Here is a 12,846-nt window from a genome sequence, read left to right on the forward strand (position 1 = left end):
GTTTGATGTGTGTGTCGCCTAGCAACAGGACTACCCCTTTCTTTGGTGCCTTGCCTAGGTGGAACGTGGTCATATGCCTATCCCTAGCCTAAAAGAACCTTGTGCTTTTCTTGGCATAGAGAGGGGCGGATCAAACTAGCAACGGACGCTGCCTCCCTATTGGTTCATTGGAGAACACTGACTACCTGTCAGTGGGGAGTGTTGGCTGGTTCAACATCCTAATACATCCTAATACTGGGGGGTCAAATTATGACAGGCGATTCCTGCTGTCAAAATATGAACCTCCAGTCAAAAAACACTTTTTTTTAAATAGAGCTGCAATGTGGTGCATACAAACTAAAAGCTGCTTCCACACATTTATTTTTGGTCATACGGTCAAAAAGCAGACCTTTCCCAGATAACCTGAGAGGTCTGGAATGGATGGTTCATCATATCGCACAAGATCAGAGATGTATTTGGGCCCTAAACCGTTTAAAGCTTTATAGACCAAGAGTTATATTTTGAAATCAACTCTAGGACACACAGGGAGCCAGTGTAAGGATTAAAGAACTGCAGTGATATGCTCCACTTTCTTGTGGAGCATGTTGCGTCACGCAATCACACAATATTTATCTCTGAGATGTAGTGGAGTAAAAGTATAGAACATTTGAAATACTCCAGTAAAGTAAAAATACCTGAACTGTACAATACATGAATAATTTACTTTCGACCACTAACAATAGCACAAGTATCAAATCACACACATCCACACAGCTGGGAGCTGCCAAGTGCATATAGAAAGAGAAGAGAGCTGCCAAGTGCAGCCATAATGATTTCATTAGCCTGAAGCACCCTATGTAATATTTTATATTAATATACAGATGAGTACAAATCTTCTTGTGTAAGCAGGGGTCTTCTATATTATTTCTCTATTATGATTTCATAATAGGTCTATAATGAGATTTATGTTAATGCTGTAATAACAAATAAATGATACTGAGATGGCCAAGAATCTGTCTATTCATATGGGATATTATACATGTGGGACATAGTGTATAATTGGTGGTAATATCATTTTCATTAGGCAGGCTAATTGGCCCCAAAATCCCTCTTCAGTTAGTGGTAAACATAAACATTGGCCTGCATCCCAAAGCCTTCCTTCAAAACACAATTAGGTAGGTGTACCGTTTACATAAATAGAGGAATGACACAGGGTTCGTGGTGCTATGGTTGAAAGTGTGCCCTGTATAATCCATAGACTGTAAACAAATGTGGTTAATTCTTCTGTACGTAGTCCATGGCCAGACTGTTGCCTCCCACAATTTTCAAATGCTTCCGGTAATATGTAAAGATATATTTTGTCATGAACGGAAATGATGAACAGATGGCCAGCTTTGTGTAGGTATAGTTCCAGACTCCATATAGCATTCTGAGATTGTGGAACAGTCGTCTGGGTAAGCAAGACAAATTCTTCTGCAACCAGCAGGAGGGGAAATAGCGCCACCCTCTCTCTCTAGGCCGGCCATTAATGAGAACTGCAGCGTTTGAATTACTTCCTCATTGGCTTGTTCAAAAGCGGATCCTTGCCACCTGGGCCCATCATGACTCATGGATCTATTTCGTGTAAGTCATGCAGACCTTGCTGAGTCATGGTGTCTCTCCTTGTGTTCCCAGGATGATGAGATCAACCAACACAGCCAGATGGCGGAGAAGTTCAGAGAGCAGACCATTGACCAGGATGAGGTGAGCTCACCTGTCTGATGTCATCACACCTGTCTGATATGATCACACCTGTCTGATGTCATCACACCTGTCATCACACCTGTCTGATATGATCACACCTGTCTGATGTCATCACACCTGTCTGATATGATCACACCTGTCTGATGTCATCACACCTGTCTGATGTCATCACACCTGTCTGATATGATCACACCTGTCTGATGTCATCACACCTGTCTGATGTCATCACACCTGTCTGATATGATCACACCTGTCTGATATGATCACACCTGTCTGAAGTCATCACACCTGTCTGATATGATCACACCTGTCTGATGTCAACACACCTGTCTGATATGATCACACCTGTCTGATATGATCACACTTGTCTGATGTCAACACACCTGTCTGATATGATCACACCTGTCTGATATGATCACACCTGTCTGATGTCAACACACCTGTCTGATATAAGCACAACTTCCTTTATCGCTAAAAAGGTCCACAAGGATTTGTATATTTATTGTTTGTTGTTTGTTTGTTTGTTTGTTTATTTCACACAACATAATTCACAAAATAATTCAAAGGTGATACACAAGGACTTAAAAATCAGACGAGCTAGAGAAGTAGTATTCTCTAATTTTTTTACATTAATTGCTGGATATAATTAATTACATCAGTGTGGAATATACACATCTATTACTAATAAAACATTAATATAATTAATTACATCAGTGTGGAATATACACATCTATTACTAATAAAACATTAATCGCCAGGTGTCATACAGCCTATATAATGTGACCTCAGTTATGTTAGTGCTGGGCGCTATCTAGTGGCAGAGTATAGCATTAGCATTTGACTACAGGCTCATGTCCATAAGAGAATAAAATAGAACGAACATACAGGTAAAGTACTGCTATATTTGTTCAGTGGTCAACAAAGTATATATAAGTATATAAGTATTCAAATGTACAAAATATGACTTTTGAAAGTGCATTTTGAAATCTAGAACATTTCCCCAAAAATGTAAATAGAATATTCTGACATTTTCAGAATAGTGAAAATAGCCGATTTGTGAGCTTGCTGTTTTCACTATTGGAGAAAAACTAAAATAGGGCTTGAGGCTAGTTAATTGCTGATATATTTTCTGATATATCTTTCAAGTCAAAAGTAAAAGATTTCTATTAGAAATGTTGGTAAAAATCATATGAGAATACTCATAATATGAATACTCGTAAAATGTACTTAAAACACATTTAGACCGGCTGCCGAGAGAGCGTTACTTTATCTCTGAAGCCGGGAATGCGTGCACGGCTCCTTGTAGGTCCTTTTCACATTCAATTCTGTGAAGTTTCTCAGAAAAACCTCGGGTTTCAGGTTGTCTTTCATAAAGCTGCCTTAGGTTTTAGAAGGCCATTTCAAAATCAGCCTCAGGTCTAAATGGGTGCAGTACTCAAGTAAATGTACTTAATTACTGTCCACCAATTACTGTCCACCTTAAATAAAAACTGCTTTTGTCCCCACACGTCTCAAGCGACGATATTACATAGTATTTTCATGGTATAACAGTATGACAATAGCCTACTCTACTGTACTGCAGTCCCTACACAGAATGATGCATTGCTTCACTAATGGACTCTACTTACAGCAGTAGGGATGCCATTTCAATGAGAGCTGCATTGCCATGGTAACGCTGCTATTATGGAGCCGTGAGCGTTGTGAAGTGGTTTGAACAGCGTTTTGAACAAGGGTGAACGGAGTCGGAGACAGTCGCTGTTCTATCACTTTAGTCCCTCAGAGTCAAGTGCTCATTTGGATGAGGCTTCAACAGAGTAGTGTTTTGTTCTGCTGCTCATTAGGCCTGTCACGATTACAACATTTAAGTTGACCATTAATCATTTGTGATTAACGTTTCTATTGTGTTTCTGAAATCCAGCCTTTTTAGGCTTCGTAATCACAAATTGCACAATCAAAAAATAAAATGTAATGTAAATGTAATTGTAATGTAAATGTAATTGCTAGTTGCTACTTCCAACTATTTCTTGAAAATGTTTTTCAACCTGGAATCAATTATGACGATTATCAAAAATAATTGTGATTATCTAAAAAGTTTGTGATTGGACAATTATAAAACCTGCTCCCTATTACTGCTATAAGACAAGCTTGTAGATCTGCTATTTTTGAAGAATCGTGAAAATGTGGCGTAAATCTTTGAATATATATTCTTTCAGAGCAAACGTTTTTTAACTCAAAGCTTTGCTTCTGGGGGAGGTCCCTGGAACAACATGTTTTCAGATGGGGGTCCGCAGCCAAATGCAGATAATTCTGGGGGTCCTTGACATGAAAAAGGTTGAGCACCACTGACATAGAAACATAGGTTTTTCAGAAAACTGTCAGAATCTAGAAGACATTTGTAGATTTCAGTCCTAAATGGGTTAAACCTGTGATTGATGTGTTCCAGATGCTGGCCTCTAGCCGCAGGGACTACGAGCGCCTCCAGGAGGAGCTGTCTCGCCTCCAGAGGGAGAACGGCTCCTCCAAGGAGGAGGTGAAGGAGGTGCTGCAGGCGCTGGAGGAGCTGGCCGTCAACTATGACCACAAGAGCCAGGAGGTGGAGAACAGGAACCGCCACAACGAGCAGCTCAACGACGAGCTCAACACCAAGACGGTGAGATATTATATACCTCCCTCTGCTGGTCAAATAGTGATTGGCTGCCCCTTGCCCCTGCTTGAGGAGGGCTTTGAGGAGTAGGGCTTTGAGGAGGGCCAGGAAGACCCTAAAGACTGTGAAGGCCCGACATTCAAACCTCCTATCCTGCTCCTCAATGCTGCTGATGTCCCCCCCTGACCCCCTTCTATCCTCCCTCCACCCCCACTCAGAGTCATATGGTCTTGACTTGTGCTCTGACTGACCTGAACACTCTCTGCAGTTTATATTTATTAATTATTCATTGTACTATGTTGTTTTTGTTTTTGCTTGTGTTGTCCTGTTTTGCACTTGTCCTAATGTTGTAACTGCACTCTGCTGTCCCACCAAACTAAATTCCTAACATGAATTTGCGCATAATTTGCACAAGCGGTTGCACTCATCTGCCCTCCTGACAGACTTCTTCAGTTATTTTTGGCAAACGACACATGCACTGATCTGCAAACACGCATGTGACGATTCATTTGTTCTCTGGCCAGAAAAAATGTAATCTTGCCGGTCATGGTGACTGGCCCCAAAATTGCCTAGAGGAAACCCTGGTGTTCATGTGCGTGTGTGTGTGTGTGTGTGTGTGTGTGTGGGTGGGTGGGTGGGTGGGTGTGGGTGTGGGTGTGGGTGTGGGTGTGGGTGTGTGTGTGTGTGTGTGTGTGTGCGTGTGTGCGTGTGTGTGCTTGTGTGCTTCCAGAGCACTCTGGAGGAGGTGCAGAGGGAGCTGTCTAGCCTCCAGGACCTCAGCAGTCACCACAGGAAGAGAGCAGCAGAGATCCTCAACCTGCTGCTCAGGGACCTCAGTGAGATCGGAGGAGTGCTGGGAACCAGCGACCTGAAAGCTGTAAGCACCATCACTTATATACCCTGTACTCTACCACCCTACTGTAGCACCATCACTTATACACCCTGTACTCTACCACCCTACTGTAGCACCATCACTTATATACCCTGTACTCTACCACCCTACTGTAGCACCATCACTTATACACCCTGTACTCTACCATCCTACTGTAGCACCATCACTTATATACCCTGTACTCTACCACCCTACTGTAGCACCATCACTTATATACCCTGTACTCTACCACCCTACTGTAGCACCATCACTTATACACCCTGTACTCTACCACCCTACTGTAGCACCATCACTTATACACCCTGTACTCTACCACCCTACTGTAGCACCATCACTTATACACCCTGTACTCTACCACCCTACTGTAGCACCATCACTTATACACCCTGTACTCTACCACCCTACTGTAGCACCATCACTTATACACCCTGTACTCTACCACCCTACTGTAGCACCATCACTTATACACCCTGTACTCTACCACCCTACTGTAGCACCATCACTTATACACCCTGTACTCTACCACCCTACTGTAGCACCATCACTTATACACCCTGTACTCTACCACCCTACTGTAGCACCATCACTTATACACCCTGTACTCTACCACCCTACTGTAGCACCATCACTTATATACCCTGTACTCTACCATCCTACTGTAGCACCATCACTTATATACCCTGTACTCTACCACCCTACTGTAGCACCATCACTTATACACCCTGTACTCTACCACCCTACTGTAGCACCATCACTTATACACCCTGTACTCTACCACCCTACTGTAGCACCATCACTTATACACCCTGTACTCTACCACCCTACTGTAGCACCATCACTTATATACCCTGTACTCTACCACCCTACTGTAGCACCATCACTTATACACCCTGTACTCTACCACCCTACTGTAGCACCATCACTTATACACCCTGTACTCTACCACCCTACTGTAGCACCATCACTTATACACCCTGTACTCTACCACCCTACTGTAGCACCATCACTTATATACCCTGTACTCTACCACCCTACTGTAGCACCATCACTTATACACCCTGTACTCTACCACCCTACTGTAGCACCATCACTTATATACCCTGTACTCTACCACCCTACTGTAGCACCATCACTTATACACCCTGTACTCTACCACCCTACTGTAGCACCATCACTTATATACCCTGTACTCTACCACCCTACTGTAGCACCATCACTTATACACCCTGTACTCTACCACCCTACTGTAGCACCATCACTTATACACCCTGTACTCTACCACCCTACTGTAGCACCATCACTTATACACCCTGTACTCTACCACCCTACTGTAGCACCATCACTTATACACCCTGTACTCTACCACCCTACTGTAGCACCATCACTTATACACCCTGTACTCTACCACCCTACTGTAGCACCATCACTTATACACCCTGTACTCTACCACCCTACTGTAGCACCATCACTTATATACCCTGTACTCTACCACCCTACTGTAGCACCATCACTTATACACCCTGTACTCTACCACCCTACTGTAGCACCATCACTTATACACCCTGTACTCTACCACCCTACTGTAGCACCATCACTTATATACCCTGTACTCTACCACCCTACTGTAGCACCATCACTTATACACCCTGTACTCTACCACCCTACTGTAGCACCATCACTTATACACCCTGTACTCTACCACCCTACTGTAGCACCATCACTTATACACCCTGTACTCTACCACCCTACTGTAGCACCATCACTTATACACCCTGTACTCTACCACCCTACTGTAGCACCATCACTTATATACCCTGTACTCTACCACCCTACTGTAGCACCATCACTTATATACCCTGTACTCTACCACCCTACTGTAAGCACCCACACAAATACCTACCCCTAAACACATGACTCGTTTACACTGTGAAATCATAGAGCTATAATATAATCTAGAGAACGGATTGAGGAGCGATAGCCCTCAATAGTGAAAACCTCTCAACATAGCACCACCTGTCCATTGAACTCCCTCGAACCATTCCTCAAGCTACAGTATAGCAGATCTACAAGCTCAACGCGTGTCACATTGCTCCTTATTGTGAGCTTGTAGATCTGCTATTTTCACAAATGTTGTGTGACACTCTTGTATGATAAAGTAGGCCATTCATTTATTTATTTTTGTATTATTTATTATTTAATGGATCCACAGAGTTACAGATGGATTGGCATTGGTGATTATGCATTTCATGCACACACACACACACACAACACACACACACACACACACACACACACACAGAGACGGACGGATGGATACGGCCCCTGACTGACCCTGTGTGTGTGTGTGTGTGTGTGTGTGTGTGTGCGGTGGTCCCTCCTCAGATGGCGGAGAGCAGCAGCGTGATGGAGGAGGAGTTCACCATGGCTCGTCTCTACATCAGCAAGATGAAGTCAGAGGTGAAGTCCCTGGTGACGCGCAGCAAGACGCTGGAGAGCACTCTGCAGGACACCAGCCGCAGGATGCAGGCCAACGAGAGGGAGCTGTCCTCCTGTCAGCTCCTCATGTCCCAGGTTAGAAGTGTCCTCCTGTCAGCTCCTCATGTCCCAGGTTAGAACTGTCCTCCTGTCAGCTCCTCATGTCCCAGGTTAGAACTGTCCTCCTGTCAGCTCCTCATGTCCCAGGTTAGAAGTGTCCTCCTGTCAGCTCCTCATGTCCCAGGTTAGAACTGTCCTCCTGTCAGCTCCTCATGTCCCAGGTTAGAACTGTCCTCCTGTCAGCTCCTCATGTCCCAGGTTAGAACTGTCCTCCTGTCAGCTCCTCATGTCCCAGGTTAGAAGTGTCCTCCTGTCAGCTCCTCATGTCCCAGGTTAGAAGTGTCCTCCTGTCAGCTCCTCATGTCCCAGGTTAGAACTGTCCTCCTGTCAGCTCCTCATGTCCCAGGTTAGAAGTGTCCTCCTGTCAGCTCCTCATGTCCCAGGTTAGAAGTGTCCTCCTGTCAGCTCCTCATGTCCCAGGTTAGAAGTGTCCTCCTGTCAGCTCCTCATGTCCCAGGTTAGAAGTGTCCTCCTGTCAGCTCCTCATGTCCCAGGTTAGAACTGTCCTCCTGTCAGCTCCTCATGTCCCAGGTTAGAACTGTCCTCCTGTCAGCTCCTCATGTCCCAGGTTAGAACTGTCCTCCTGTCAGCTCACACATACGCACAGTGAGTACGATCGATAACATGCCATGGTTTCATATTTATGCGTGTTGCGTGTCTGTCTGTCCATGACAAAATCATAAAATATTACGGGTGATAGACAACAACAATTGCTCAAGTAATGTCGAGTCCTGCATCATGACATGACAAAAAGGATAATGTGTACAGTACATACAGTATGTGTACACAGACATAACCCCTCCTCCTGCCTAATTGTTGTGTCTCATTGTATGATCCGCAGCACCAGGCAAAGATCAAGTCCCTGACGGACTACATGCAGAACGTAGAGCAGAAGAAGAGACAGCTGGAGGAGAGCCACGATGCTCTGATGGAGGAGATGGCCAAACTGAAGGCTCAGGGTCAGTGAAGGGAAGACACTGGTTCCCTCTGGACTGTTTTGTATTTGTTGATGTGTTATTTTGTTTGTTTTGTTTTGTTGATGAATTGAATTACCTACTGTAGGGCCACAATGGAAACGGGTCCCCAGGACTTTTTTTGTGTTATCCCTTTTAGCTTGAATTAATGTATTACTGTACCTCGTGCTGTTTAAATGTTGTATTCAATGAATCAATCCAATCGATCAATCAATCAAGCAATCAATCAATCAGTCTTTCTTCTTGGCGTCTTCAGGGAAGATGCAGGAGGGGTCAGTGATGGACAAGGAGAAGGAGACTATGATCAGACTGCAGGATGCTGTGGAGATGAAGGTACAACAAACTAGCAATATGTGCAGAAGCATCTTCCATAAGTATCCTAACAATCCGGGATTAAAAGCCTCAATCTGGGATGTGTGTGTGTGTGTGTGTGTGTGTGTGTGTGTGTGTGTGTGTGTGTGTGTGTGTGTGTGTGTGTGTGTGTGTGTGTGTGTGTGTGTGTGTGTGTGTGTGTGTGTGTGTGTGTGTGTGTGTGTGTGTGTGTGTGTGTGTGTGTGCGTGTGTAGAAGACCCTGGAGGAGCAGATGGAGAACCACAGAGAGGTGCACCAGAGACAGCTGTCCCGCCTGAGAGACGAGATCGAGCAGAAGCAGAGGCTGCTGGACGAACTCAAAGAGTGAGCACTATGAGCCCAGACCGAGAGGGGCTGACATGTGGTCATGTGACGGGAACATATATGACCTTAACGTGTTGATGTGACAGGAACATACATGAACCATACATAACATGACCTTAACGTGTTGCTGTCTCTGTCTGTGCCAGTCTGAACCAGGCTCTCCAGCTGCAGCAGAGCAGGCTGCAGTCAGACTATGACAAGCTGAAGGCTGAGGAACAGGAGAAAGACCTGAAACTGCAGAGACTGGTGTAAGCACTTTGCCCCTAGCTAGCCTTGACGTCCAGGCAGTCTTAAGGTTAAAATTAAATTTAGATAGCATGTTATGTAGAGATACCGGGCGCATTTGTTGACCCGACATCCGATGGTTTTTACAGGTGCATTTGTTGACCTGACATCCCATAGTCTTTAAAGTTTAGTTTTGTGTACAGATTTTTATTTATTTATGTTATATACTATTTATTTTAGACTGATGATTTGGATTGTTCTTAGTTTACCTAAGATCTTGGATTACTATCTATGCATTTAATGTATTACCTCGTGTTCACCTACGTCTGCTAAATGCCTAAATTGTAAATTCTAAGTTTGAGCCACTCTGCCCACCTCATTATCCCTGCATCGCCTGAGAGAAAAAACCTGTGGGTCGGTCCCTGGCCCACAGGTTGAGAATCACTGGTTTAAAAAGTGGCAGCCCCCGGGCCACAGGTTGAGAATCACTGGTTTAAAAAGTGGCGGTCCCCCGCCCACAGGTTGAGAATCACTGGTTTAAAAAGTGGCAGTCCCCGGGCCACAGGTTGAGAATCACTGGTTTAAAAAGTGGCGGTCCCCCGCCCACAGGTTGAGAATCACTGGTTTAAAAAGTGGCAGTCCCCGGGCCACAGGTTGAGAATCACTGGTTTAAAAAGTGGCAGTCCCCGGGCCACAGGTTGAGAATCACTGGTTTAAAAAGTGGCGGTCCCCGGCCCACAGGTTTAAAAAGTGGCAGTCCCCGGGCCACAGGTTGAGAATCACTGGTTTAAAAAGTGGCAGTCCCCGGGCCCACAGGTTGAGAATCACAGGTTTAAATTGAAGGTACAGCAGTAGCAGAGTATAAATGTTCTATAAGCAAAGCTAAAGTTTCCTCTGTCCACCAGGTTCATGAACGACAAACGAGAACAGGCCAAGGAAGACCTGAAGGGTTTGGAGGAGACCGTGGTACGTTTCGTAGTTTAATACCATACACTCTGATTTTATTATTATTTCAGGGTCAACATCTACTCTGACTCTTGTGAACACAGATTGAGCTTGCGGATCTGTTACTTTTGATACTTTTGTGTGACGCTGCATGTGGTATGATCAAGTAGGGTGTTAATTTAAGAAAAAACATAAAAAGTTAGAAGAGAGGTTTCTGACATGATGATGAGTCAGGTCCATGTCCTTCCATCCCTTCAGGCTAAGGAGCTCCAGACTCTACTGAACCTCCGCAAGGTCTTCATCCAAGATCTGCATCTGCGGGTGAAGAACGTAAGGACACTTAGAGAACAGCACTCATTGTACATCTGCTTACATAGGCCACTGGTTCTCAAGCTTTTTCATGTCAAGTTACAAACTTTCACGATTTTTCAAAAATGTGAAATATTCAAACTCGTAGCACGGAACAAAGTGACATGCTATGAACTTGTTATATCTGCTATTTTTAATAGCCAAAGAGTATAAAATATTGGTTTGAAAAACACTGATTTGTTTTTCAAGATTTTGTATAAAGCAGGTACTGTATAGGCTTGAAGTTGTTGTTGTCCCCGGACACCACTTTGAGAACCACTGACATAAGACTACCTAAAGAGAAATGTACATCTGTTCTTATGCATTTTCAGCAAGCATCTATTTTATTACTGTAGTTTTGTACACAATTGCATTTGAACAACTTTAAGCAAAGAATGGCTCATTCTGTTTAGTAGTATCAATAAATACTGAGTTATTCTGTTGAGTATATACATGTATTAGTTATTGTCTAGAGTAACTATATTTCTCTACCCTTGCCTCTTGCTCTGTCTTATCTCAAATGGCAGGATTCATGTCTTTTGTCTCCGGTGGGTTGTTGTGTGTTTCCAGTGATCTCCACATGAGGTCACTGTTGCACCATCTCATGGCTCCTTTTGTGGGAAAAGGACCTTTGTCACATCAAGTCAGCCAACACTCAAGCCAGCCCAACAGTTGTCATGTTGTCTGTAGTGAACTGGGCCAACATGTTCTGGTCTTTGTCCCACTGTGTTTTATGAATTACAATTTTATATCCTGTGACCTCTGACCTTTCAGAGTGCAGAGAATGACAGTGATGAGGCTGGAGGAAGCCAGGCTCAGAAACAGAGGATCATCTTCTTGGAAAACAACTTGGAGCAACTTACCAAGGTCCACAAACAGGTCAGTTAGGACCGGGTACGCGCGCACACACACAAAACACACACTATCTTTGAGTTGAATTTGCTGGTCATCAAATTATTGGCTCTGGAACGCAACAAAAATCAATCAATCCATCAATCAATAAATTATAGAAAATAAGTATTTTTTGGGGGTTAAACTATTGCGTTAAGTGGTTGATTCATGATGTATTTTTGTAAGTCTGGGTTTTCCGGGGAGACACCAAATGTATCTTTTGGCTCTCAAGCTGAAACGTTTGCGGCATCCTCTGTTGTTCTACAGCTGGTGCGGGACAACGCAGACCTGCGCTGTGAGCTGCCCAAGCTGGAGAAGCGCCTGCGGGCCACGGCAGAGCGGGTGAAGGCCCTGGAAAAAACCTTGAGGGACGCCAAGGAGGGCGCCATGAGGGACCGCAAGCGCTACCAGCAGGAGGTGGACCGCATCAAGGAGGCTGTGCGCTCCAAGAACATGTCCAGGAGAGCACAGATAGGTACCGTAATCGCCTCGCAACCCGTCAGATGACGGGTTAAGATTTAAAGTCACTTATAAATGACCTAATACTGTAGATTGGCTATTTTCTGTGAATCTCCCCCTCAGAATATGGATGCTCCTGTTTGTTTTCTAGCCAAGCCCATCCGCGCCGGTCATCAGCACCAACCTCAGCACCCCTCCTCGTCTTCATCAATGGGACATTCCATCCGGGGCGGTGTCCAGCGGTGCCCAGCCCCCGTCAGCCCCCGTCACCACCACACCTCCCGCCAACCCCAACCGTCGCAGCCCCGCCACCACCCTCAGCAGACCCACTCCAACCCCCATCCTCAGCACCCCCAGCACCAGAGCAAGTAGGTCCCAGCGCTGTACTAAACACATGCAGTTGTGTTGTGTGTTGCCTGTGAGTTACATTGAGGTTACATTTGTTTTAACATCTAACTAATTAAGCTCTATATAC

The 12,846-nt window shown here is 44.7% G+C and overlaps 1 protein-coding gene across 1 annotated transcript in view; it reads left to right on the forward strand.

Moving 5' to 3' along the window:
- Positions 1-12,846, forward strand: part of kif5c (kinesin family member 5C) — a gene marked incomplete at its 5' end in the record, with an annotated part of 41,468 nt that overhangs the window by 23,774 nt on the left and 4,848 nt on the right. The window contains 13 exons of the mRNA XM_080785691.1: positions 1,654-1,722; positions 4,166-4,372; positions 5,097-5,243; positions 7,641-7,829; positions 8,695-8,812; positions 9,084-9,160; positions 9,394-9,503; positions 9,650-9,751; positions 10,634-10,694; positions 10,932-11,003; positions 11,796-11,900; positions 12,180-12,387; positions 12,523-12,739. Coding sequence (XP_080641817.1) covers positions 1,654-1,722; positions 4,166-4,372; positions 5,097-5,243; positions 7,641-7,829; positions 8,695-8,812; positions 9,084-9,160; positions 9,394-9,503; positions 9,650-9,751; positions 10,634-10,694; positions 10,932-11,003; positions 11,796-11,900; positions 12,180-12,387; positions 12,523-12,739 — 1,682 coding nt within the window. The remainder of the gene's footprint in view (positions 1-1,653; positions 1,723-4,165; positions 4,373-5,096; positions 5,244-7,640; positions 7,830-8,694; positions 8,813-9,083; positions 9,161-9,393; positions 9,504-9,649; positions 9,752-10,633; positions 10,695-10,931; positions 11,004-11,795; positions 11,901-12,179; positions 12,388-12,522; positions 12,740-12,846) is intronic.

Source organism: Protomyctophum bolini, assembly GCF_963924005.1.
Source record: "Protomyctophum bolini genome assembly, chromosome: 16".
NCBI classification, from domain to species: Eukaryota; Metazoa; Chordata; class Actinopteri; order Myctophiformes; family Myctophidae; genus Protomyctophum; species Protomyctophum bolini.